At 37.0% G+C, this 26,152-nt stretch overlaps 6 protein-coding genes across 7 annotated transcripts; 5 read left to right on the forward strand and 1 right to left on the reverse strand.

Annotated features, from left to right (window-relative positions):
* The first annotated feature begins 1,205 nt into the window (after positions 1–1,205).
* On the forward strand, positions 1,206–3,367 carry LOC9317349. Its single transcript, XM_002879402.2, has 3 exons — positions 1,206–1,581; positions 1,729–2,140; positions 2,901–3,367. Exons 2-3 carry the CDS (start codon positions 1,902–1,904, stop codon positions 2,956–2,958), a joined length of 297 nt encoding a protein of 98 aa, XP_002879448.1. The 5' UTR covers positions 1,206–1,581; positions 1,729–1,901; the 3' UTR covers positions 2,959–3,367.
* On the reverse strand, positions 3,344–4,748 carry LOC9315516. Its single transcript, XM_021029329.1, has 3 exons — positions 4,493–4,748; positions 4,301–4,395; positions 3,344–4,180 (listed from the first exon to the last, which is right to left on the reverse strand). The coding sequence occupies exons 1-3, from the start codon at positions 4,574–4,576 to the stop codon at positions 3,559–3,561; spliced, it is 801 nt and encodes a 266-aa protein (XP_020884988.1). The 5' UTR covers positions 4,577–4,748; the 3' UTR covers positions 3,344–3,558.
* Positions 4,749–8,576: 3,828 nt separating this feature from the next.
* LOC9317350 (heterogeneous nuclear ribonucleoprotein 1) lies at positions 8,577–10,501 on the forward strand. The gene is made up of 2 exons (XM_002879403.2): positions 8,577–9,026; positions 9,189–10,501. The coding sequence occupies exons 1-2, from the start codon at positions 8,805–8,807 to the stop codon at positions 10,176–10,178; spliced, it is 1,212 nt and encodes a 403-aa protein (XP_002879449.1). The 5' UTR covers positions 8,577–8,804; the 3' UTR covers positions 10,179–10,501.
* Positions 10,502–10,933: 432 nt separating this feature from the next.
* LOC9315517 lies at positions 10,934–15,169 on the forward strand. The gene is made up of 6 exons (XM_002879404.2): positions 10,934–12,008; positions 12,110–12,780; positions 12,860–13,073; positions 13,144–13,599; positions 13,678–13,864; positions 13,935–15,169. Exons 1-6 carry the CDS (start codon positions 11,388–11,390, stop codon positions 14,906–14,908), a joined length of 3,123 nt encoding a protein of 1,040 aa, XP_002879450.1. The 5' UTR covers positions 10,934–11,387; the 3' UTR covers positions 14,909–15,169.
* Positions 15,170–15,315: 146 nt separating this feature from the next.
* LOC9315518 (multiple organellar RNA editing factor 2, chloroplastic) lies at positions 15,316–17,638 on the forward strand. The gene is made up of 4 exons (XM_021028733.1): positions 15,316–15,732; positions 15,843–15,940; positions 16,032–16,097; positions 17,203–17,638. The coding sequence occupies exons 1-4, from the start codon at positions 15,380–15,382 to the stop codon at positions 17,343–17,345; spliced, it is 660 nt and encodes a 219-aa protein (XP_020884392.1). The 5' UTR covers positions 15,316–15,379; the 3' UTR covers positions 17,346–17,638.
* Positions 17,639–17,789: 151 nt separating this feature from the next.
* On the forward strand, positions 17,790–26,108 carry LOC9315519 (ankyrin repeat domain-containing protein 12). 2 transcript variants are annotated; one of them, XM_021028731.1, is made up of 10 exons: positions 17,790–17,977; positions 18,591–21,387; positions 21,481–21,618; positions 23,415–23,486; positions 24,201–24,242; positions 24,356–24,445; positions 24,706–24,816; positions 24,934–25,023; positions 25,118–25,197; positions 25,291–26,108. In XM_021028731.1, exons 2-10 carry the CDS (start codon positions 18,631–18,633, stop codon positions 25,877–25,879), a joined length of 3,969 nt encoding a protein of 1,322 aa, XP_020884390.1. In that variant the 5' UTR covers positions 17,790–17,977; positions 18,591–18,630; the 3' UTR covers positions 25,880–26,108. The 2 variants fall into 2 exon arrangements, with proteins under 2 accessions (XP_020884390.1, XP_020884389.1); XM_021028730.1 differs by having other exon boundaries at positions 18,630–21,387.
* The last annotated feature ends 44 nt before the right edge of the window (positions 26,109–26,152 follow it).

Raw genomic sequence — 26,152 nt, forward strand, 5'->3', positions numbered from 1 at the left:
TGAACAACTGAAAGCTGATTTGGTTGAGCATATTTGGCGACAATTTGGCATAAACTAAGCTAACGACTACTCGTTATTCCGTTTTTTTTTTGTATTTTTTTTTTGCTTTTATGCTTTCTATGTTTAAAATTCTTAGGAATTTGTAATATTTATTAAGTTTTATCATATAAAAATGTTTATAATTTTCCATTTTTAAAAAAATATATTTTTTTTAAGAAACCTAGTTAAGAACTCACCATTGGACAAAGAAAATTTTAAGGATTCATCAAAATTTCTTAACTTTAAAATTGTTGTAAAGTAAGATTAAAATATGTTTAAGGATCCTTTTAAGGACTCATTCATTGGGGTTGCTCTTATAAATCTTAATTTTTACAAAAAAAAAAAACAAATATATATAGTTCATTTAAAATTACTGATCTTAATTTTTTTGAGGTGGTAGAATGAATGTTTTTTTGAAACCGCATAGTCAAAACCCTATTGTTAAAGAACATCAATGATTATTTTTCTTCTTCTTATGTGGACCTTATCATTAATTAGAAAGCAATACTTGAAATGTAATCCAAGCTAATCCAATGAACATTAAGCGTCGGTTTCACACGAATCGTAATCTATTGACTTCACCAACATTTATATCACCCCACGTATTAATTCACTGTTCTTCTTTATTTTTGGTGTGGTTTGCTTAGAGTGAAAGAATGGTTATTGTAGAGCCATAAGTATTTATAATTAAAAAAATTATATTATTATTTTCGTACATTAGTAATAACTTAGTAAAATGTGCCCGTTATCTTTGTTATGACTTATGATATGGCCATTAATAATATTCAAATTTCAATTGATTTTGATAATACAGCTTGTAAGATAACCCATTGAACTCTAATTACCTCTAACTCTTTTTTTTTTTTTATAATTAAAAACACACATAAGTATTCGTAGTCACAGAAAAATACACATATGCTAAGATAACAAGACCTCTACCAATTTGTTTTAATTATATAATTCTATAAGTCTAAATTGAATTTGTCAACATTTATGAAATATTCAAAGCTTATTAAATTATATAACTCATCAAAGCTCAACAAGTTGTAAAGTATATGAAGTAGTAAAATATTGCTCTTTAACCAAAAAAAAAGTAATTAAAAATTGCAAGTTTGCTAATTAATTAAAAATGATTAGTCAACGGCAAAAGTATGAATGATCTCATAACGAGATTACCTACCGTTTAATCTCATCTACAAAAAAAAATCTGGCGTTAAATCTTAGCCGTTAAATCCTATTTAACGAATTTTCTTTTCAGACACTTTCTCGGCACCCAATCAGAATTCAGCTGAGAGAAACGCGTCTCTCAGATTTCAATCCTTCACTTTCCCTTTTGTTCTTTTTTTTTTTCCTCGTTATCGGATCAGAACAAAAATTTGAGAAATTCGAGATTTTCCTGGATTGTAGGATTCGATTCTTGTCGAAATTCAATATGGGTATTTCTTGTTTATGTTAATCGTTGTCAAAGTTTTGATCTTTTCCCGAGAAAATTTGAGATTTTTCCGTTCGTCTAATCGAGAGAAAACGCTACCATTTTACTACGTAAGTAATGCTTTTTTTCATTTCCAGTTTTCTGATTTCGTATTCTGATCTTGATTCATGATCCAAGCGTTGACTTTGATATATTAAAAACTTACAAATTCAGATTAGGGTTTGTTAGATTCATGTTTATCTTGTGTTCTGTATCAGGATCAAACTCAAACCCGAAGCGAAATTGAGGTTAATGGTTAGGGTTTATGAATGATCAGGTGGGTTTTGGTATTTGACATGATTTAGGGAACAAAAAGATCTCTCTCTATCTTCTCCAGATTGTTTAGAGCTTTGGGTCTACTTTCCATAGATTGATTTTTATAAGATTTGCTATGGATACTGCTCGTGGAGAGGGTAAAGAAGCTAATGGATGTGAGAATAAGGCTATAGTTAGTCTAAATAGCAGTGAAATTGAAGATCAAATCTCTGAGGAAGAAGAAAGTGAGTCACAATGTTTATTGCCTCCAAGGAAAGGAGGTATGTCGAGAAGCAATGACAAGATTAAGAGGACTGTGCAGTGGAATGACAACAAAGGAGACAATCTTGCTGAGGTTTTAGTTTATGAACCAAGGTAATTTCATCCCTAAGAACACATTCTCTCTTGATTGTTTATGTTCTTTCAAGTTTTTTTTTTTCACTGTAATGTGATTCTCTTCTCTTTTATTTGGTCTAGCTCTTGCTTAAATGTTAATGATATCGCAAATGCGAGATCCATATCGTAAACCTTAGGTTAGTATTTATTTGGCTATTTCCGTGCTTTTGGAGTGGTCTTCTTGATCTTTGACTGGCGGCCTTTTTGTTTAGGGATGGTTTCCATAGAGAAAATCTTGTAGTTGCTCAAACCGTTTCTCATGATTTGTCAGCACTGACCTGGAACTCGTTTAGCTTACTATTTTTGTTGATGAGCCTATAAGAAACAATTTGGCTTGCCTTTGTAATGTAGCTGATAATTTTTTTAGCGTTTGTGCACCTATCTGTGGCAACGGTTTAGTGCACTAACTGATAGACAAAACAAACCTGTAAGCCTGTTTCTCACTTCAATTTGGGGGTCGGGAATCTGAATTTAGCAAAGAACCATGATGATAATGTACTTAATACAACTTTTTCCTTTGACCGGTCTAGAAACATTAACGAAATCCGTCGAAAAAGCTTGTCGAAGTCAGATTACCGTCGACATCTTTTTGATGTTCCATATTGGTAGTCCCTCTATTATAGGTCCAATAGAGTAGTTATCTTCTGTTTAAGAACTTACCCTCTTACATTATTGTTTGTCCCCTTGGCAATTCAAAACAACTATATATCTCACGTCTGCCTTCATTTTATGCTTGCAGCGAAGTTAGCGATACAGAGGACGATGATTCAGATTCCTGCATCTGCACAATTATGTAGTCCTCCAACCCACAATCAACCACCATTAACATGGAGTTTAACAATGAGCTCGTCCTTGTATCTGACTTCTTTTCAGCAATCAGTTTTTGTGAGGACAGACGAACGAGAACTTAAACGATTGGACATCACAATCATGCAACTGTCTGATTTTTGTGCTCAGGACTTCTGACAAGAGGCCAGTCCGAACAAGAGATGTAGACTCATAAGCTATATCAGATTGTCTCATCTCAGTGACAGGAGTGAGTATATAGATTATTATTACTGTATTGTTCAATAGAAGCTGATCTTCAAAGCGAAGATCTTTGAGTGCTGTTTGATTTGACAGGTTCTGATAGTAAACTATGTATGTGTTTCTGCAACATACACACTTGTTATAAGTATAATATGCAGCAATTCAATATTTTTTCTCCTCTTTTTATAGTAGTTGATCCAAAAACGTTGAAAGATCACAACTTTATCAAGATTTAGTTGCAGAAACAATAACCCGAAAAGGGAAAACCGATACAAACCTCCATCCATACACACAGAAAGAATCAGAAATGGTACAAAGACAAACAACAGAGCACACTTATTTTTGTTTCTTAATCATTGTGATACCTTTTATCTGTTCTCCATGTTGGTGATATCCACAATTGGGGATCTCTTCGACGAACCATTCCCATGAAAACTCTTTGGTGAGGCCAACCAATTGGAAAGGCTAGTATTAAGGATTATCTCCTTCAGTAGTGGTTTTTCTTGATCATCCATATCTGCTTCAACATTCTCTTTCATTACCCGTCTAACTCTCACCGGCCTTGCTTTAACTGCTTTCCACTGAGCAAGATTCTCCACTGGATTCAAAAGAGGAGTCACGTCCTGGTCCTTGTCTTCTTCTTCTTCATCTTCATCATCAGCATCATCTTCATAGTCGTTTTCATCATCTGTGTAATAGTCTTCATCTTCCAAATCACTCTCTCCATAACCCATTTCATCTTCATCCGCAAAACTATCAACACAATTGTGGTATCTATAGTTTGAAGGATACACAGATCTACAGCTCAGATCCTCTGGTTTCTTGTTGATAACCGAAGATCTATTGCTTCTTTCTCCTATCCCCTCTTCATCATCACTGCAAGCATTCTCATAATTAGAAAGTAGAATAGGTTCATAGGTTTGTACATTCAAGTCAAATCTGACTCTCTTCCTCGTCTTCCTAGTCACCTTCTCCTCCTCCACTTCACCCCTGACACAGAAAACAACATAAAACAGCCATTTTAACCGGTTATCAGATTGGTGATCTCAGATCAAAAACAAAGTTTCAGTTTTTAAGTAAATCCAAGTCTCTAAGGGATTGTAAGCGGACCTGAGGTTCGAATTTGAGATCTTTTCAGGGCTATCTAAAAGAGTACTGAAATCTGTCGGATCTGAAGAAAGTAGCGGTTCATAGCTACAGATTCTCTGCAATAAAAGTTAAGGTTCAAATCAGAGTAATCGAAAAAAACCTAAACTTTAAAGAGAGAGAAACAAGAAAGAGTGGTCTTTCAAAAATGCTTACTTGATCTCGAGGAAGGATCTTCCTAATGGAGTTTCTGCGTTTTTTGTTGGAAGAGAGACCGAAACAACCCATAAAACATCCCATTGGTGGTAATGTTTCTCTGTTTTCGGTTTTGATTCTTGAGAGGAAGAAGAAGAGAGGTGTGTTTGTTTGTTTACTTTTGTTGGCTCGTTGATGTGTTTTGAATAGAGGAAATAGGAACGTTGGGATTTCAAACGGATGAAAGTGACGGTGGGCTCACGGAGTTTATGCCGCCGTTTCTTTATGAAGAAGAGACAAAAACAACTATTGGATTCCTTCAACATTGTTTCAATTTATGCCAAGAAGTGAATATTTTTTAATTTGTGCCAAATAAAAGCATTTATTTGTTTCTTTCTATGCATTAACCAAAGCAAGATCATTGTGATTTGTGAGTATAAATAAAATGTTAAAATTATTTCAAACATTCATTTTGTTTTCTTTCCAAAAATTTAAACCCACTAATCCAGGCTCAATGGTTTGTGTTATTGGTCTTGCGGCCCATTTTTAAAAATTTGTGTCTAATGTGCTTTTTGGCTTTTGCGGTTTCCAAATACAAATTTTGGCCGACGTTATGCTTCCTAGTTCAACGTTCACTCTACAGCCTACAGCACTGGTGCACAATTTTTTTTTTTTTTTTTCTGCCAAATGTTCCATTATATAAGGAAAAAGTACATAGTTTACGACATACATTCAACAGACCCAAGAAATTATATAAGAAGAAAGCTTTTGACGAGCCTGTTTGGCTAGATTATCAGCCATTACATTTTCTTCTCTACCAACAAACTTAAAGCAGTAGCGACCTTTAGCCAAAGCAAGTATATCTTCTATGTAGTTTTGAATCTCATGATTGCCTGGTTCAGGATGATGTTGATAGTGCCGGTCCGGTAAAATCCGAGGCCAAATACGAAAAAAAAATTGAGGCCTTTTTAAATAATAAAAATTGCTAAAAAATTTTTTTTACTAATTATGAGATCTTTATAATTTTTATTTATAAATATTTTTAAAATTTTAGACATTGTTTGTTAATTTTGAGACTTTTTTTACTATGGGATATTTTTTGTTAATTATGTGTTTTTTTTTACTAATATTAGAGTTTTTTTGGTTAATTTTGAGGCCTATTTAAAAAAAAAAAAAAAATTCTCCACAAAAAGGCCTCAAAAGTTTGAGGCCCCATACAAATGTTTCTCAAAAATGGGCACAGGGCCGGGCCTGGATGTTGAAATACAGCGGTGCACAAATTTTAATCACCGTGTGGCACTAATAAATTTACACGTACATAACAATTATGATTATGTAAAAACAGCTTAAATTAAAGTTTGATTTTAGAAGTTTTAGATATCACCAAAATATGAAAATATCAGGCTATAAAAATGTTGATTTGCAACTTCCAAATTTTTACATCACGTGATATCTACAGTTTTGAATAAAATTGTCCGTACAGCCAATATAATATACTAGTACTATTTTTTTTAAAAAACTAGATAAGGCCCACCTAAATAGACGGGTATAATATATAAATATAAATTGGGGAGACTCACAGAAATACCCCTTTTTCAATACCCCTTTTCAAAAATGTCCCCTTTGGCTGTCCATTTTTAAAAATACCCCTTTTTATGTACAAAATGACTAAATTACACTTCTTTTAATAAAATATATCACAAATATATAAGAAAATATAACAAAATTAGGTCCACAAAATACAAAATATTTTTTGGCGGGAAAAGTGATCCCGCAATTTTTCCCGCTAAAATACTTGTAAAAACTTGTAAAACCTTTAAAATACCTTGTAAAATTTTCCCGTAAAAATTTTTCCCGCCAAAAAAATTTTGCGGGAAAAGTTATTCCACAATTTTTTTGTCGTTAAATTTTTGGCGGGAAAAATTTATAAGGTATTTTAAAAGTTTTTTACAGGGTATTTATAAGGTTTTACAATGTATTTTAAAAGGTTTTACAACGTATTTATAAGGTATTTATAAGATATTATAAGATTTTACAAGCTATTTTATAAGGTTTTACAAGTTATAAGGTTTTACAAGTTTTTTATAAGGTTTTACAAGTTATAAATACCTTATAATACTTTATAAGTACCTTGTAAACACTTGTAAATACTCTGTAAAACCTTTAAAATACCTTGTAAATTTTTTCCGCCAAAAATTTTCCCGCCAAAAAAATTTCGGAATCACTTTTCCCGCAAAAAAAAATTTATGGCGGGAAAAAGTTTTACGGGAAAATTTTACAAGGTATTTTAAAGGTTTTTACAAGTGTTTTGGCGGATAAATTACGGGATCACTTTTCCCGCCAAAAAATATTTTGTATTTTGGGGACCTAATTTTGTTTCAAATAAGGGTAAAATGGTCATTAAAAATTAAAAGAGGGCAAACTTAAAAATGAACTCTCAAAGGAGGCATTTTTGAAAAAGGGTATTGAAAAAGGGGCATTTTTAACAATTTCTCTATAAATTGTTATCGATGATATTTGAATTTTGATTAATATAGTAATCCATTCACTTTCCCTAATATTTAATAATTTAGTATTTTTTGTTTTAAATAAAAATTAAATCTTACACATTCCATTTTTCTATACATTTTAACTATTTATTTCATCGTAATAAACTGAATTTTAATTCTACAGACTCTTTCGTATTGATGATATTTAAAATCCTAAATAGTAACCAACACACATTTTCTATATTTAATTTAGTATTTTTTAATAAAAAAAAAATTTAATCTTACACACTCCATTTTGCAATATAATTTAACTATTTATAACATCACAATAAACTTGATTTTAAGTCTTCATAGTTCATCTTAATGGATAAACGGCTAATAATAATTTTGTATCAAAATCGTATATGTATCATATCAATTTTGTATCAAAATCGTATATATCATATCAAATTTATATCTTAGTTAATATTAAAAATTTAAATATAATTAACAAATAACAAACATTTAATAAAAAATAGAAATCCACAAAAGTTATGGAAAACAAACATTGTTTAAAATATAGCTTTCTATATAACGTAATCTCATAAGTTAGTTTTACCTCATGGCAAACTAATTTTAAATAAGTTAAAATTAATAAATAAATCATTAAAAATATATATATTAACATTCTCGTTAAGTAATCAAAAATTCAATCATATAAGCCATTTCCCCAAATATTTTTAGTTTATAATTATGACTACATGCACTAAAATTCTTAAAATAAAATTAAGTATAACCACACTAATTTTCTTGTCAAATATTCAAATATTCGTTCGTTTTTATAAGCTCATTATTTTTTTAAAAGACTTTGTGTTTTCATTTGACGAATAAAAACACTATATTACGATGATAAATACAATTTTATCCAATTAAATTAATGTTAAATAACTTGTATTGTTATTTAAAACTTCAACCGTTATTATTTATTTGTTAATATCCATACTAAATGATTTTATAGAAAACAATTAACACATGCCAAATTTAATTGACCAATAACACATGTGAAGAGAAATTGTTAGTTTTATTTTTTGGTTAAAAAAAATAAAGTTAACAAATTTTAAAAATTAGATATATAAATTAGTATATGTAAATATTCTTTTTTTTTTAGTTTTCCTATTTCGTTAATGAAGAAAGTTAAATACTTTTTGACACATGTCAACATCTGATCGATAGACTTGACACGTTTCACGATCATGCGAGTTATTAACTTTGAAAACCATACTTTATATAATAAGATTTTTTTTGTGCTAAATCAATATAATGTACGAGTACTATTTAATTCGAAGTTTGAACCTTATCTAGCATGGGATATTGACCGTCCGATTTTGACCACTATAATCGTACACCGTTTAATATTCTTGCTCAAATATCTCTCCTTTTTCCCCAGATTAACGGATTAATAATAAAATTTATTTAAGTTTTTTTTTTTTTTAACGACTATTTATTTAAGTATTTTAAATTTGAAAAATGGGCCTTATTACTTATTACATGATTAAAAAAGAAAGAAAAATAAATAAACGAAGCTAATATTGAAAAGTCTTCTCTTTTTTTTTTTTTTTTTTTTTAAGTCGATCTCTTTCACTCACTTTAACCCAATTGGCCGCTATTTTCCAAAGTGTTTTTTTTTTTTTTTTTTTTTCTCCCTTCTCTCTCACCCAATTTCACAAACCCGAAACCCTAATTTTCTCGGGACACTGAAATTTTTACAGCTTCTTCTTTCCTCTTCTTCACCGGGGAGATTTGTCGGTCTTGAATCTGGGGTTTTTGGGTATCAACGGAGGGTTGAAGAAAGAAAAAGCCTCACAATGGAATCAGATCAGGGAAAGCTATTTATCGGCGGGATTTCATGGGATACCGACGAGAATCTTCTGAGAGAGTACTTCAGCAATTTCGGCGAGGTTTTGCAGGTCACTGTTATGCGAGAGAAAGCTACAGGTCGTCCTAGAGGATTCGGATTCGTCGCATTCTCGGATCCCGCTGTTATTGATAGGGTTCTTCAGGACAAGCACCATATTGATAATAGAGATGTAAGCAAAAATCTTTATTTGCTCTTGTTTCTGAAATGGGTCTTTCTTGTTTTGAATCTTTATAGTAATTGATACTCTCTCCTGATTAATTTGGCTGTAAAGTTTGATGCTTTTAGTGTTTTGTTGTCATGTTTGATGGATTTAAGTTGTGTAATGTCTTAGGTTGATGTGAAGAGAGCAATGTCTAGAGAAGAGCAGAGTCCTGCTGGGAGATCAGGGAATTTTAATGCTTCTAGGAATTTTGATAGTGGAGCTAACGTGAGGACTAAGAAGATATTCGTGGGAGGTTTGCCTCCTGCATTAACATCAGATGAATTTCGGGCTTACTTTGAGACTTACGGTCCTGTGAGTGATGCAGTCATTATGATTGATCAGACTACACAGCGTCCTCGAGGATTTGGGTTTGTTTCTTTTGACTCCGAAGATTCGGTTGACCTTGTTTTACATAAGACTTTCCACGATTTGAATGGTAAACAAGTAGAAGTTAAACGGGCTCTTCCTAAAGATGCTAACCCTGGAGTAGCCAGCGGTGGTGGTCGTGGCAGTGGTGGAGCTGGAGGGTTTCCGGTCTATGGTGGTTCTGGTGGTAGTGGCTATGAGGGTCGTGTGGATTCCAATAGATACATGCAGCCGCAAAACACTGGAAGTGGTTATCCTCCTTATGGTGCTTCTGGGTATGGTACTGGTTATGGTTATGGAAGCAACGGTGTAGGTTATGGGGGTTTTGGTGGGTATGGCAATCCAGCTGGTGCGCCTTATGGGAATCCTGGTGTCCCTGGAGCTGGGTTTGGAAGTGGTCCAAGAAGTTCATGGGGCGCTCAAGCACCATCGGGTTATGGGAATGTGGGATATGGAAATGCAGCTCCGTGGGGTGGTTCTGCTCCCGGTTCGGCAGTGATGGGTCAAGCTGGTGCATCTGGAGGTTATGGCAGTCAAGGTTATGGCTACGGTGGAAATGATTCCTCTTACGGGACTCCATCTGCCTATGGTGCAGTAGGTGGGCGATCTGGCAATATGCCTAACAGCCATGGCGGCGGTGGCTATGCGGATGCTTCAGATGTCTCTGGAGGTTATGGGAATCACCAAGGGAACAACGGGCAAGCTGGTTATGGCGGAGGTTATGGAAGTGGTAGGCAAGCTCAACAACAGTGATTGAAGAAGAAAGACTACTACAATGTGGTTTTATCGCTGACCTTGAAACCTCCTCTTTCCGCCTTAATGATGTCACGTCTGGGGCGGTTTGACCAGGAGGTCGACCTACGCTGGATTATCTCTTTTGTTAGTTTCTCAATAAGTTGTTTTCAGGCAATTCCGGATACTGCTAGTATTTCCTATCAAGTTGTAGTTTTTAAGTTTGCGTGCTTATTTATATTTGTCGCTTTGGAATGGTTTTCTTTCTCTATCATCCTCCTAGTGTTTGTGTTTAAGGATACATCCTCCAGATTATCATTATTCATCTTCCTTTGGTTCATTCATTTTTTTGAATATTCCATTCCAGATTCTTGCTTTTGCATCTCCTCTGTTTAGGTGAAGATATTTGGTCTGTGTTCAATGGAATCTAAGAAAAGTGTTTGGTAAAACAAGAGCTGTAATAAACTACTTTGAGATAACTATCCTCTTCCATGTTTGCGCTTGCGTTGTTACAAGAAGGTTGTGTTGGCCAGTAAAGGAAGAGACTTAACAGTCCCAAGATCCTTAAAATATTGTCTCTTGTCAGATAAAACAAACTGGTCTGTTTGGTGGCTTGTGCAAAGTTCCATTAGAAGGTAAAGGATCAATGTTCTTCTTACCTTATCATCTTTGGTCTTCCTCCATTAACCTAAACCACTGGTGTTTCAAAAGACCGACAGAAGAAATTACCATAATAAAAAGTTGTCTTTTTTGTTTCTTTATTATACACTAATTAAACGTAGTGGTCGTATAGAAAAAAATGAAGAAGACTTTTAGTGGAATCTTTGTTAAAGAAATAATTATTTCAAAAAAAGGTACATTGCGCTGGAAACTATCTAGTACATATATAAAAGATTTTACAGATGAAATTCGGATGGACAAAATTTACTCTAAATAGGAAATTTACTAATTCTAGTATTTTTCTTTTTGTGATTTTTCCTAATTTTACTCACATCCTCTCTGATTCTCAATACAGAAAATTTTGCTGTAGATTACCTTTTTCCAACTTGTCGCCTTCCTCATCCACCTCCTCAGTTTCTCTTTTTTGTTTTGCACCTGTTTTATTTTTACGTTTGCCTTATAATAAACCACAAGTAATGTCTTTTCCTTTCCTCTTTCCTCTCTCATTGAGTAATCTAATTTCATAAAATCCCGTAAAGTTTTCCCTTCCACCCTCTCCCCTCCTCCGCCATGACCCATCATCACCGGAGAGAGTCCTTCTCGGTAACTCCCTCTAACATGGGAGGTTCCGTGGTGCTTTGTCCTAATACCGACCTTCTTTGGCCATTTGGGAAGCTTGAAGGGCTTGATCGAGATGATATTCGTGAGACGGCTTATGAGATCTTCTTCACGGCTTGCCGGTCATCACCGGGTTTTGGAGGTAGGACTGCTCTCACGTTTTACTCTAACCATAATAGCAATGACCATCATGGAGACGGAGGAGGAGGAATAGGTTCTGGTGGCTCAACTGGTGTTGGGTCTGGGTTTGGGTCTTCAGGGAGGAAAGAGGTGGTCACGACCCCTACAAGCCGGGTTAAACGGGCTTTAGGTTTGAAGATGCTTAAACGGTCTCCGTCTAGGCGAATGTCGACCATAGGAGCGGCTGGAGGAGCGGGAACTTCACTATCACCTGGTGGCGGAATGAATACTAGCTCGGGACATATTAGTCCTGGAGCCGGGTTCTTGACGGTCCCTCCTTCTCGGCCTAGGAGACCGTTGACCTCGGCGGAGATCATGAGGCAGCAAATGAAGGTGACAGAACAGAGTGACAGTCGGCTTCGGAAAACCCTATTAAGAACGCTTGTTGGTCAAGTAAGTTAATTATTTACTTGCTTCTTCTACAAGTTAATTTAAACGTTGAATGGCCTTGACAAAATACCTTAATTGTTTTTTCTTTTAAATTTTATCCTCAGACGGGTAGACGAGCAGAGACGATAATCTTACCATTAGAACTCCTTCGACACTTGAAAACATCGGAGTTTGGTGATGTACATGAGTACCAGGTTTGGCAAAGAAGACAACTAAAAGTTCTTGAAGCTGGCCTTCTTCTTCATCCATCGATTCCTCTAGACAAAACTAACAACTTTGCAATGCGTCTAAGAGAAATTGTTAGACAAAGCGAGACAAAACCCATTGACACAAGCAAAAACTCAGACACGATGAGAACACTCACCAACGTTGTTGTGTCTTTATCTTGGCGTGGCACTAATGGAAACCCAACTGATGTTTGTCACTGGGCTGACGGTTACCCCCTCAACATTCATCTTTATGTTGCTTTGTTGCAGTCCATTTTCGATGTCAGAGACGAGACATTGGTGCTGGATGAGATCGATGAGCTTCTAGAGCTAATGAAGAAGACTTGGTCAACACTAGGGATCACACGACCAATACATAATCTGTGTTTCACTTGGGTTTTATTTCATCAGTACGTCGTGACGTCACAAATGGAACCGGACTTGCTCGGCGCTTCTCATGCTATGTTAGCTGAAGTTGCTAATGACGCTAAGAAGCTTGACCGCGAAGCTCTCTATGTGAAACTATTAAACTCAACATTGGCCTCTATGCAAGGATGGACCGAGAAAAGGTAGTTTGACTATTCTCGCTAAGCCAAGAACAATTATATTTACAAAATGTTTGAATTTGAATGCAATTTTGGTTATTAGGTTATTGAGCTACCATGATTATTTCCAAAGAGGGAATGTGGGATTGATAGAAAATCTTCTGCCATTGGCGTTATCATCGTCAAGAATATTGGGAGAAGATGTGACAATTTCTCAAGGAAAAGGACAAGAGAAAGGTGATGTGAAATTAGTGGATTATTCAGGAGATCGCGTCGATTATTACATAAGATCGTCCATTAAAAACGCATTTTCTAAGGTAAAAACAAAATTTAATTTGTGTTTTCATTTGATCTATAATTTTAGGGTTCTGAAAATCTTTGTTACAGGTGATAGAAAACACGAAAGCTAAGATCGCAGCTACAGATGAAGGAGAAGAAGCGGCTGGAACGTTGTTACAGCTAGCTAAGGAAACAGAGGAGTTAGCATTAAGGGAACGCGAATGTTTCAGCCCGATACTCAAGAGATGGCACTCGGTTGCTGCTGGTGTTGCCTCGGTGTCACTTCACCAATGTTATGGCTCGATCTTGATGCAATATTTGGCTGGAAGATCGTTTATCTCGAGAGATACTGTTGAGGTTTTGCAAACGGCAGGGAAGCTCGAAAAGGTCTTGGTGCAGATGGTGGCTGAAGATTCAGAGGAATGCGATGACGGTGGAAAGGGGCTTGTACGAGAGATGGTTCCATATGAAGTCGATTCTATTATACTGCGTCTTTTGAGACAGTGGGTCGAAGAAAAGCTCAAAAAAGTTCAAGAGTGCTTATTTAGAGCAAAGGAAACTGAAGTAAGTTTTAGAGATTTTACTTGTGATCCAAGAAACATTACTTCATCTTACCTTGGTGTTTGCTTTCTTTCTTCGTAGACATGGAACCCGAAATCCAAATCAGAACCTTACGCACAATCCGCAGGAGAGTTGATGAAGCTAGCTAAGGACACGATCGATGAGTTCTTCGAAATCCCTATCGGGATTACAGAAGATCTTGTTCATGATATCGCAGAAGGATTGGAACAACTCTTTCAAGAATACACCACATTTGTTGCATCTTGCGGTAAGTAAATAATCAAAATCCGTCTATTGCAACAATAAAATTTGTTATCTCTAATTTTTGAATTGTTCAGGATCAAGACAAAGTTACATCCCTACATTACCTCCTCTTACGAGATGCAACAGAGATTCCAGATTCGTTAAGTTATGGAAGAGAGCTGCACCGTGTACTACTTCCAACGAAGATTTCAAATACACCACATCTGTCATTTCCGACGGCCACCATCCACGGCCATCCACAAGCCGCGGGACACAACGTCTATACATTCGGCTCAACACCTTACATTTCTTAAGCTCACATATCCACTCCTTAAACAAAACACTCTCTTTAAACCCGAGGATTCTTCCCGCAACTCGAAAACGTTACCGCCATAGAAACAACAACTCATCTTCTTATTTCGATTTCACATACGCTGGAATCGAATCCGCTTGCCAACACGTTTCAGAGGTTGCAGCTTACCGTTTGATTTTCCTCGATTCCAACTCTGTTTTCTACGAGAGCCTCTACGTAGGAGAAGTTGCAAACGCGAGGATCAGACCAGCTTTACGCATCATGAAACAGAACTTAACATTGATGTCAGCGATTCTTGCGGATAGAGCTCAATCATTAGCGATGAGGGAAGTTATGAAATCATCATTCGAAGCGTTCTTGATGGTCCTCCTCGCCGGTGGATACTCCCGAGTGTTCTATAGATCGGATCATAGTCTTATCGAAGAAGATTTCGAGAACTTGAAAAGGGTTTTCTGTACTTGTGGTGAAGGGTTGATACCTGAAGAAGTGGTGGACAGAGAGGCAGAGACAGTGGAGGGAGTGATACAGCTTATGAGTCAACCAACAGAACAACTAATGGAAGATTTTAGCATTGTAACGTGTGAGACAAGTGGAATGGGGATGGTTGGTTCTGGACAGAAGCTACCGATGCCTCCAACTACAGGACGATGGAACCGGTCTGATCCGAACACAATCTTGAGGGTTATTTGTCATAGAAACGACCGTGTTGCTAATCAGTTCTTAAAGAAATCGTTTCAATTGCCTAAACGAAGGTGAATTGGTAAGTAAGAAAAAGAAAAAAGAAGGATTCAACTAAAAAAATGTTGGTGTTGGTGAGGGACGTGAACTTGATTCGTTGTGTAAATGGTTATGGTTTTCGAGTTTTGGGGCTGATTTGTAATCTAAAAAAAAAAAAAAATTCTTCTTTTTTTTTTGTTGCATTGAGGTTGAAGAGAATTATTTGTTGTTTACGAGGAAAATATTTCTTAATTCTTTTATTAGATGTGTTCATAAATAGAAGTCTTATTATGTGTTAAAGATTTTTAAAGAGATTTTCTGCAATACAAAGATATTGTAACAAGTTCTTGCAATGAAAATTGAGATTTTATGGGCCTTGAGCCCAACTTATGCGAAGCCCATATATAAGAAAAAAAAATTCGAAGATAAAAACCTGAGTGAAAACCAAAACCCTATCCACTTTACTCTAAACCTCCATTGCCTTCGTCTTTCTTCCTCAGTCGCCCTACAATGGCCTTGCCTTTGTCTGGCACGCGCCACCTCACGCGCGCTCTTCTCTCTAATGTCACCGTAATAGCTCCTCCTCGGGTTCCTTCCTCTGTTCACTGCGGTGGATCTCGGTTTGGTTACTCGACCCGGTTTTTCTCAATCCGATGCGGAGCTAACCGGTCAGGCTCTGCTTACTCGCCGCTTAACTCTGGCTCTAACTTTAGTGATCGGCCTCCGACGGAGATGGCTCCTTTGTTTCCGGGATGTGATTATGAGCACTGGCTTATTGTTATGGATAAACCTGGCGGCGAAGGTGCGACGAAGCAGCAGATGATTGATTGTTATATTCAAACTTTAGCTAAAGTTGTTGGAAGGTAAAATATTCAAATCTAGGGCTTCAAATTCTGATTGAATATCAAAGCATAAATTCATAGTTTACTTAGTGTATTTGACTCTGTGTGGTGTTTGTTGTTGTTTTGGTTAGTGAGGAAGAGGCGAAGAAGCGAATCTACAATGTTTCGTGCGAGAGGTATTTAGGGTTTGGCTGTGAGATTGATGAAGAGACATCGACTAAGCTTGAAGGTCTTTTACTGAGAACTTGTTTCTTATGTTAGCTATGTGTTAACTGATAATAGAGAAGAGTATTCTTAAAGTGTTGCTTTGTTTACGACAGGTTTACCCGGTGTACTGTTTGTGCTTCCAGATTCCTATGTGGATCCTGAAAACAAAGATTATGGAGGTAATTCTTCTGCATATTATTCATGTTTAACACAAGTGTTTGCTTTATTTCTCAAAATGAAATCTTTGCTAGTGCCATTGACATTGCTAATTTTTGAGTCTTGGTGTGTGCCTCTCTTGAAACATGAAAGAGATTTTTTGATTAGTCCATCTTGGCAAAGCTAATGAGTCTTTTGGCTATGATTAGCTTTGAATGCTAATGGCAAAGCTAATGAGTCTTTTGGCTATGATTAGCTTTGAATGCTAATGGACTGACAACATCTATTTTCTCTTAGCCGAATTTTGCAGATAGTTAATAATATATCTAACTGCAGTCTGGTTTAGATGAAAACATATACTGCATGCATCTCTAGAATGCTTTTCTCTTGGAAGATGAAGACATGTTATTGATTATCAGTCCATCTTGGCGAAGCTAATGAGTCTTTTGGCTATGATTAGCTTTGAATGCTAATGGACTGACATCAAATATTTTTATCTAAGCTGACTTTTGCAGATAGTTAGTGTAATACCTACCTGCAGACCGGTTTAGATAAAACATACATTACATCCCCTGAGTGCTCCTTGCTTCAATTAGTCAATTTTAATGAACCTAGTGAATCTACTGGCCCTATCTGCGCACTAAATTAATGGCATGACCGGTTGAGATGATAAAATATATACGCACTAATAGTGTCAGTGTGTCACTCTCCCTAACCATGGAAAAGATAGCTCAAAGTCCATCTTGGTAAAGTTAATAAATCTTTTTTGGCAATGTTTAGTTTTGAATGCTAATAGACTTGTATCAGCCTCTTCTCTTGGTCTATGTGTGGATTTAGAATAGCAACATGGTTAGTTCCCTGGTTGAGATAAAGCATATACATAACCATAAAGTCCATCTTGGCAAAGCTAGTAGCTTTCAGCCATTTCTAGTTTTGAATGCTAATGGACTCACATCCAGATTCTCTCTTTCTTGTGCTGTGCTCTTGATATTGGGGAAGCATAGACTCAATTCCGAGAGATACACCAGCTTTAGATTTCTCGAATTAAATCTCAACTATACTAAAGAACATTTACGGTGATGTTGAATTCTGATTTGTATATTCTTAATCTGTGTTGTTGACTTGCAGCTGAACTGTTTGTTAATGGAGAGATAGTCCAACGATCACCAGAGAGGCAGAGGCGAGTTGAGCCGCAGCCGCAGAGAGCCCAAGATAGACCAAGATACAATGACAGAACTCGTTACTCTCGCCGCAGAGAAAACACAAGATGAACTGTAACTGAAGAAGGTATACACACACCCTATCAAATAAAAGAAAAGCCAGTAGGATGATGATGATAATGGTGGTGCTGATGAGGATGGTAATGATATTGCTACTGCCAGGCGAAGATTCCGTGTCGCGGTCCTTTGCAGTTGATGGACTTGCGTTGGATATTGTTGAAACGCTAAGTTTTGATTCTATGTAACATTTTTATATACAGTAATAATGTAAATCGAGGTTTCACTGTTTTAGGAAAAAGATATCAAAATTAGTTTCTTTGTAAGAACAAAAAAATGTTTCTTTTCTTGACGTTGTACCCATTTATGTGGCAAATGGTGAACTGCTTTCATTATCAATCAGTAAAGTTTTAGAATACTGAAACCTGCAAGCAGAGTAGGAGACAATTACTCATGTATGATTTTTTGGGGTTAAAAAGGAACAATATAAAAATGAAAGGGCGATCTGATGATATCTCCAATAAATAAGGGGAAAATGAAAAAGTAAAAGAAGTTGATTTTAAAATCCAGCGGACGAAATCTGCTGTGAGTTTTTTTTTAATCTCTCGTCTCCGAAAATAGTTGACGAAACTCTCTACCGGAGGCGCTAGTTTTCGCCGTCGGGGAGGCAATTTCATTTGCCGGAGGTGAGACGCTTCTACTCCGCTTCTTTTTTCTTCTCGTTATTTCGTATCTCATGTCAAGCTTGTTTGTCCCTTCTCTTTGGGTGTATATAGTTGGATTGGTCAAAGAATCACGATTGCTTCTTCATTTCGATGTAACTTAGGGTTTGTGTGAGCATATGATTGCTGAGAAGTAGCTAGTAATTGAATGTCCATAAGGTTAGTGGTGGGAGAATGGGCTGTAGAAAATTTTGTACTCTGCGCCGTCTAGTTCTTTAGGTCGTTCATTACTTAATGCAATTAGATTCAATCTGATCGTAGTTCTAATGGTGTTGGTTTTTAGAGGCACAGCCATAGTTTCATGTACAAATCAAGTTAGATAACTTGCTTTTTCTGGTGGCTTGGAACTTATTAAACGTGATCGAAGATCTATGATATGATAGAAAATTCTGGAATATTATTGTGTTGGTAGGTTGCTGTTTCTGTCATTTTGATACGATTTCTATGACGCAAGAGACGAGGGAGTGGAAACTCATGAATTTAGCTGTGCATTGCCTTATGATTGTCTTATGTTCTCATTCTATTAGTTTGTGATTTTTGTCTGCTGATGATCTTGCTTTCTGCTCTTTATCTCAAGGGAATTTAAGCAATCTCCCTTTTCTCCTTGAGCAAGCAGGATGAACGAATTTAATAAGCAAAAGGAAAAGCCTGATGGACATGAGAAGCTTGTAAATGAAGAAGGATCTGCTGCTCGAACAAGACCTACAAGCGTTGAGGAGATTAGGCTAAGGAGGAAGAGGAAAGAGTCCTTGGAAAATGTGAAGGAGGAAACTGTAGGAGCAGCTCAGTTACTGGGTAGCGATCTTGTTGAGCAGGCTTTTGATTATCATGAGTCTGAAAAAGGGTATGATGGATCCGAGAATTTGAGGCATGAAGAACATCTTAAGGACAGTTCAAGAAAGGAAAATGACGCCATTTCTAGTTCTAGGGAAGAAAAACTAGTAAAACCGATGAAAGAGGACCCTGTGGGAGCAGCTCAGTTACCCGGTCAAAATCTTGTTGAGAAGGTTCTTGGCTGTCATGAGTCTGAAAAAGGGTATGATAGATCTGAGAAACTGAGGCATGAAGAGCTTGTTATGGACAGCTCAAGAAAGAAAGAAGAGGCTATATCTAGTTCTAGAGAAGAAATACTAGATAAACCAATGAAAGATGATAAAGCAGCTCAGTTACTAGGTAATGATCTTGTTGAGAACATTCCTGACTATCATGCGCATGATAGATCCAAGAAAGTGAGGCGTGAAGAACGTGTTAAGGACAGTTTAAGAAAGAAAGAGGACACAACTTCTAGTTCTAGGGAAGAAACACCAATGAAAGAGGATCATGTGAGAGCAGCTCAGTTACTGGGTTACGATATTGTTGAGAAGGTTCCTGACTATCATGCATCTGAAAAAGGGAATGAAAGATCCAAGAAAGTGAGGCGTGAAGAACGTGTTAGGGACAGTTCAAGAAAGAAAGAAGACTCTATTTCTAGTTTGAGGGTAGAAAAATTAATGAAAGAGGATCATGTGGGAGCAGCTCAGTTACTGGGTCACAATATTGTTGAGAAGGTTTCTGACTATCATGCTTCTGAAAAAGGGCATGATAGATCAAAGAAAGTGACGCGTGATGAACGTGTTAAGGACAGCTCGAGAAAGAAAGAAGACGCCACTTCTAGTTTGAGGGAAGAAAAACCAATGAAAGAGGATCATGCGGGAGCAGCTCAGTTACTGGTTCACGATATTGTTGAGAAGGTTTCTGACTATCATGCGTCTGAAAAAGGGCATGATAGATCGACGAAAGTGAGGAGTGACGAACGTGTTAAGGACAGCTCAAGAATGAAGGAAGACGCCACTTCTAGTTCTAGGGAAGAAAGGGTAGAAAAACCAATGAAAGAGGACCCTGTTGGAGCAGCTCAGTTACTGGGTCACAATATGGTTGAGAAGGTTTCTGACTATCATACGTCTGAAAAAGGGCATGACAGATCCAAGAAAGTGAGGCGTGAAGAACGTGTTAAGGACAGTTCAAGAAAGAAAGAAGACGCAATTTCTAGTTCTAGAGAAGAAAAACTGATGAAAGAGGATCATGTGGGAGCAGCTCAGTTTCTGGGTAACGATCTTGTTGAGATGGTTTCTGACTATCATGAGTCTGAAAAAGGTTATGATAGATCCGAGAAATTGAGGCGTGAAGTGCGTGTTAAGGACAGTTCAAGAAAGAAGGAAGAGGCTATTTCTGGTTCCAGAGAAGAAAAATTAGATAAACCAAAAAAAGTCGAGCCTGCTTCAAATAGAAAAAGGAAAGCAGAACGAGAGAGTTCTACAGCTGAAACAGAATCAATGGAAGAACATAGTAAGGATAGACGAGGAAAGAAAGAAGAAACTAATTCTAGGTGTAGGGAGGAAAGACGAGATAAAAAGATGAAGAAGGAAGACCTTGCTTCAAACAGAAAAATTGAAGGAGAAATCCCTACAAGTGAAACAAAAGCAATGACAGATAGAGATGGGCTTGGTAGTAAGAAGCGTCTTAGAAGTCTAGTGGTGGCAGACGTACCTCGAGATGAAAGTAGTATAAAACATGACAATGAAGACAAGAGAAAGAATCAAAATGGAGATCATAAGAAGAATAGGGAGATGACTATATCAAAGAGGCATGATTCAGGAAAAGTGCACAGTGTTGAAGTTTCAGAGCGAATGGAAAGAAAGGAACAACCAAAAGCACATGAACGCGACATGAGAGAGAAAAGGAGGAGATCAAGAAGTCGAGATCATGGGCAGGACAGACAGAAAAGGCCATCCCCCTTACCAAGGGCTGAAAAGGCTACGTCGCGTCATAAGAGAAGCCATGAGGAGCGATCGGAAAATGTTGTTAAAGATAGGTCGGGAAAACATCATTGTAATGATAATGAAGACAAAGGGGCAAGCACTGTAAGTAACAAGTCTAGACGGTATAGTGCTTCCAAAAGTGAACTTGGTGGATATTCACCACGGAAAAGAAGGGAGGAAGCATCTACCAAGGCTGTATCTCCACCTAATCTTTCTTCTGAGAAAAAAAGTGCTAAATGGGATCTTGCACCTACTGTAACTTCTGGCATGTTCTCGGGCCCAGTTTTTTCTGGTCTCCAAGCAGCAACTCAGACAGCATATCCTACCATCAGTGAGGCTTCCTTGATGCTTTTGAAGCCACTTATGGAGGGGACTTTTAGGACGCCACCGCCAAGGCAAATCACTTCATTTGATTCTGTTCAACTGACCGAATCAACCAGACCTATGAGGAGACTTTACGCAGAAAATGTGCCGGATTCGGCCTCTGAGAAGTCTCTGATTGAATGCTTCAATGGCTATATGCTATCTTCAGGGTCCAATCACATAAAAGGAAGTGAACCATGTATTAGCTGTATTGTAAGTTTCTGTCGTATGACTTCCTTTATGAAATCACTCTTGTTATGTTTGTGGATTATATCACCTGATAGTATTTATGTCTTTTAAATGCAGATAAACAAGGAAAAAAGTCAGGCGCTAGTGGAGTTCCTTACGCCACAGGATGCCTCTGCTGCACTCTCCTTGGATGGCTGCTCCTTTGCGGGTTCAAACCTTAAAATTCGACGCCCTAAAGACTATGTCGGGACAACAGTAAGAACTACAATTTCTACATTCTCTTTCTCTAGAATTCTTGCCATTTGCTCCACATGTTTTATCCTTTAATAGTCATCTGGTTGATTTAGCAAGCTAGCTCAAATATCTACAATATATTTCTTTGGTGTCATCAGTAACAGTAAGATTCAATGTTTAATGTTTCCACTTTCAGTTCAGTTGATAACATGCGACTGAAACCTGTGTGACTTCTTTTTAATGATTTAAGCTTGAATTTATTGTGATATGTGACCATTGTCTGGTGCAAGTTTATGCTACATTATTTACAAGTCGAGAGCATCAATCCTCTTTTGATCCAGATAGATATATTCAAAGTAGACAGACATAAGGAACTTAGCAAGACATCTGGATCAATATTTTAGAGCATATAAGCATGGTGTTGTAAAACTAAGTTCTCATTTACTTGTAACTTTTTCTGTTGAAACATCTTGATTGACTATGGTCGTCTTCTATAATCAGAAAAATTAGGAGATTTCTTTATCATCATCAATGCATGTATGATTCAGGCTTAGATGTCATACTGTGCCGCTCCTTAAATTTACTCTGTTGGGCCCAAAAAATGCTTGTGATCCTATCTTTGAAGGTAGCCTCAGTGGAAGCATCGTGCCACTTGTAACCACATCTATTGATGTTACGACTGTAGGCAGATTTGCTGGTAAACATATGGTTTGGGTTGCTTCAGTTAGGTTAAACCTTAGCCATCTTTCAAAGTATGTCCCTCTGAGAATAGAAATTTGGACGTCGTTGATGTAAATTCTATCATGGTTTCCATCACATGATTCTCTAGCTGAGTTGTGAAGTCCAAGTGATTTGGAACTTGCAAAAGGTCTTGATTTGTTGAGGTGCAATCTTATCTTTAATTGCAATTGGTTTCGAATGCTTCTCTGTTTCTTTCCCGTGCCATTATCATACATTAGTACTGACAATAGGCGCCACTAAGAATTACTGTTGTTTATGGATTCCTGCACTTGAAATGATATGTTTTCAAGCCACATGTCAAACCTTTATCTGACTGTCGTGTGTTGGAATCTCTTAAATAGGGTGTTTATGTTGGGTATGTCATAATTCACATTCAGGAGGGTGATGAAGCTGTCTGCTAAATAAGAAGACTCCCAGGTGTAGTGAAGCGTTTGTTGTCTTCAAAGTTTGTTTCCATTTTTCTTCTCTTTTTTGGGCTTTTAGGAATTTATACAGATCATCCATATGATTCCTGTGTGTTATGGTTTACCTTTCTTGTGTTCTTTGTTTGTTTTGTCTAAATTTCTTGGTATCATATGATACCATATCAATCTGTTTTATCTTTGATTTTTTCCGAACTGAATGTGGTTGTAGTACTACTCGCATAACTTGCATAGGCAGTTAAAGACCTGCCTAGGATACTTTTTTTCTTTTATTTCTTTTATCTGTTTGGCTATTACTGTATTTCATTCCTCAGCAGGATCAGATACATGGTGTTGATTGTTATCTCTAATCTTTCGTGTTAGTGCTCCTTATAATTACATTAATGCCCTAAACTCTTACCACCTCCTCTTAAATGGACCCTCGTTCGAGTCTAAGCGACCGAGGATTTTTCGTCTTTGTCCTTCATGTTTGATCAGTTCTTGCTGTGATTTTCGGCTGAGTAGTTGTAGGAAAGTCTATGAAAAATGACTGATTATCAAGGCTGTGGAATTTGTCCTTGTAAACCAGTACCATGCATTTTACTATGATTTCTGAGCTATGTTATGGTTACCATCCATGAAGCAGGTTTTCAGACGGTTGCTATTTTCATGCAGAACGGTGAATTGGAGAAAAAGGAGCCAGCCACAAATGCAGTAAGTGACAATGTGGAGGACTCATCAAACAAGGTACAAATTATGAACCTAAATTTGCTTCTTATGACAGTGGGTAAAACTTTTTCTATTGAAAATGAGTGTAGAGTACAGTAAAACGGTAAAACCTCTATAAATTTATAGAGGTTTTACTGTATCTTCTACGTTCTAAATATCTATAACTTATTCCCTTTGAAAAGTAATTGTATATTGTCAGCTACCCTTTCAGAACAAATTCTAAGTTTGTGCCATAATTTCCATACACTGTAGTTTGAAATTTTTTGCTCTACAGACCAAAACATCGGTGTATCTAAATTTGACTTGGTCCTTTCCATTGGGGCATATCTTGGAAATTTACTGCATGTTTTTCATGCTGACAGCTTTTCCTTTCCCGTTTAATTTGTTTGTTAGTAGTTTAAATTGAAGAATATCAATTTTGTTAGAGTTAAGAACACAGGAATAAGACATGAGGCGGGATCAACTTTCTTGTAAGTTTGGGTGGTAGTAATAGGTGTTATGATCAAAAGCTTGTTCATAGTGATTCAACCTGGAAAGCCAAATGTCAGACCACCTTGTTATAAGCTTAAAGCGAAAAACACACTGAGTATAGAAGTGCAATTCTCTCTGCAGCTACGGCATCTTTATGGTTGATAATGTTGAAAGCTTCACTCTCTTTGGATATGCTAGTTGTCAGCTATACTAATTTCTCTCTGTCAAGCTTTGATATTGAGTGTAATGTACTTGTTGCAGATCTTCATTGGCGGATTTTCAAAAGCAATTTCATCTGAAATGGTATGCTGAGCTGTAATTCTTTGAAAACTTTTGACACGTTCAATCTTCTATTGGCCCCATTTCTATGGTTTCAACTTCTAGGATTGCCTGATTCCTCTTTAACGTTTTTTCAGCTAATGGAGATTGTCAGCGTCTTTGGACCTTTGAAAGCATACCGGTTTGTGAGCAACAATGATCTCAATCAGCAATGCGCTTACCTAGAGGTTAGAATATGCTTTTATCTTGGCCTTCTCTGTGGCCAATATTTTACAATCACTCTATATTCCCTGAAGTTCAACGGAGATACCCCCATCTTAGTCTGCCATCTTAGTTCTTGTGATTGTTTCATATCTATAATTGTTCATTTTCCGGGTAGCATGGGAAGATGTTATTTCCTCGTAACTTTTAGAGTGTAACCGTGAATGTGACTTCCAAGTGTCCACATATTAACCACCCTCACTCTTTTTAAATTTCTATACCTCAGTACACTGATGGATCTGTTACCCTCAAAGCTTGTGCTGGCCTAAATGGTATGAAGTTAGGTGGCAGTGTAATAACAGCCGTCTGTGCATTTCCTGATGCATCATCCGTAGCGGTAATTCAGTGACCCAACTTTTCTTTCGTTAGTTCATGTTCTGCTTGTATGGGTGACATTGAACAGAAATTCCTCTAGTTACTTGTGAGAGTGGTGTGTGTATGATATGTGTTGCAGGTGAATGAGAATCCACCATTCTATGGGATACCTGGTCATGCAAAACCACTTCTTGGCAAGCCTAAGCATATTCTAAAGCTAAAAAATGTGGTAAGGATAATAGGTGTATCCTTTTTTCTTGTGAATCGTTCCCACATAAACTATGTGAGGTTATATTAGCATTCCATTCTTTCCTGTTTGACAGGTTGACCCAGAAGATTTCACTTTGCTTTCTGAGCAAGAAGTGAAAGAAATTTTGGATGATGTACGGTTAGAATGTGCCAGGTTAAGCTCTGAGATCTTTCTTCCCATGAGTCCATCGAGCTTTAAAAAGCTAGTAAATTAAGAAATGAAGCCTCTGCGTCTGTTGTTATGCAGGTTTGGGGTTATTAAGTCGATAAACATCGTGGAACACAAGAGCAAAGATATCACTGTTTCTGAAACAAATGCATTGTTGACCTTAGAATCAACTGATTCTAAAGAAATGAATGTTTCAGTGATCCAGGAGAAAGACGAGGGATCCAAGAAAGCGGATGGTATTGCAGAAAATGTAGATCTTGCAGAGGTTATCAGACCAGACAGTTTGACAGGTGAAGAAAAGTTACGTGAATCGTGGTCAGATACTGCTGCTGTGACTAACACGCAAGAAAATGAAGATCAACACTCCACTGAGCAAGACCATTGTGAAACGATTATTGAAGAAAGTGCATGGGACGAGGCAGTGAATCCGCAAGAAGTAGCATCAGTGCGTACCGTGAAGACAAGATGGGATACTGACGACAAGATGGAGGAAGAACGAGACCCCGATGATTTGTTTGAGCCGGGTTGTATCTTCATTGAGTACGGAAGACCAGAAGCGACATGTGATGCAGCCCATTCTTTACACGGAAGGCTATATGATAACCGGATTGTGAAAGCAGAATATGTTTCTAAAGAGCTTTACCAAATCAGGTTCCTGAGTGGGTAAATAATCCCACAACAAGTGAGACTGATCTGCAATTCTTCTCATCCTTACCACATAACCGGTTCAAACCGAGTTCAGAGATACATAGCATCTCCAGTCAAAAACCCTTAAAGAAAAATCTCTTTGTAATCGTTGTGATTGATCAGGTTAGATTAATCATCACCAACTGTGTCTCATTACTTGTATGCATTCGAGAATCCAAGAAGGGAAAGATGAAACCATACTATGGTTATGGTGGTGGCTATACGGTCCGGTTTTGTTTGAACCGGTTTGCTT

Source organism: Arabidopsis lyrata (genome assembly GCF_000004255.2).
Source record: "Arabidopsis lyrata subsp. lyrata unplaced genomic scaffold ARALYscaffold_4, whole genome shotgun sequence".
Taxonomy (NCBI): Eukaryota; Viridiplantae; Streptophyta; class Magnoliopsida; order Brassicales; family Brassicaceae; genus Arabidopsis; species Arabidopsis lyrata.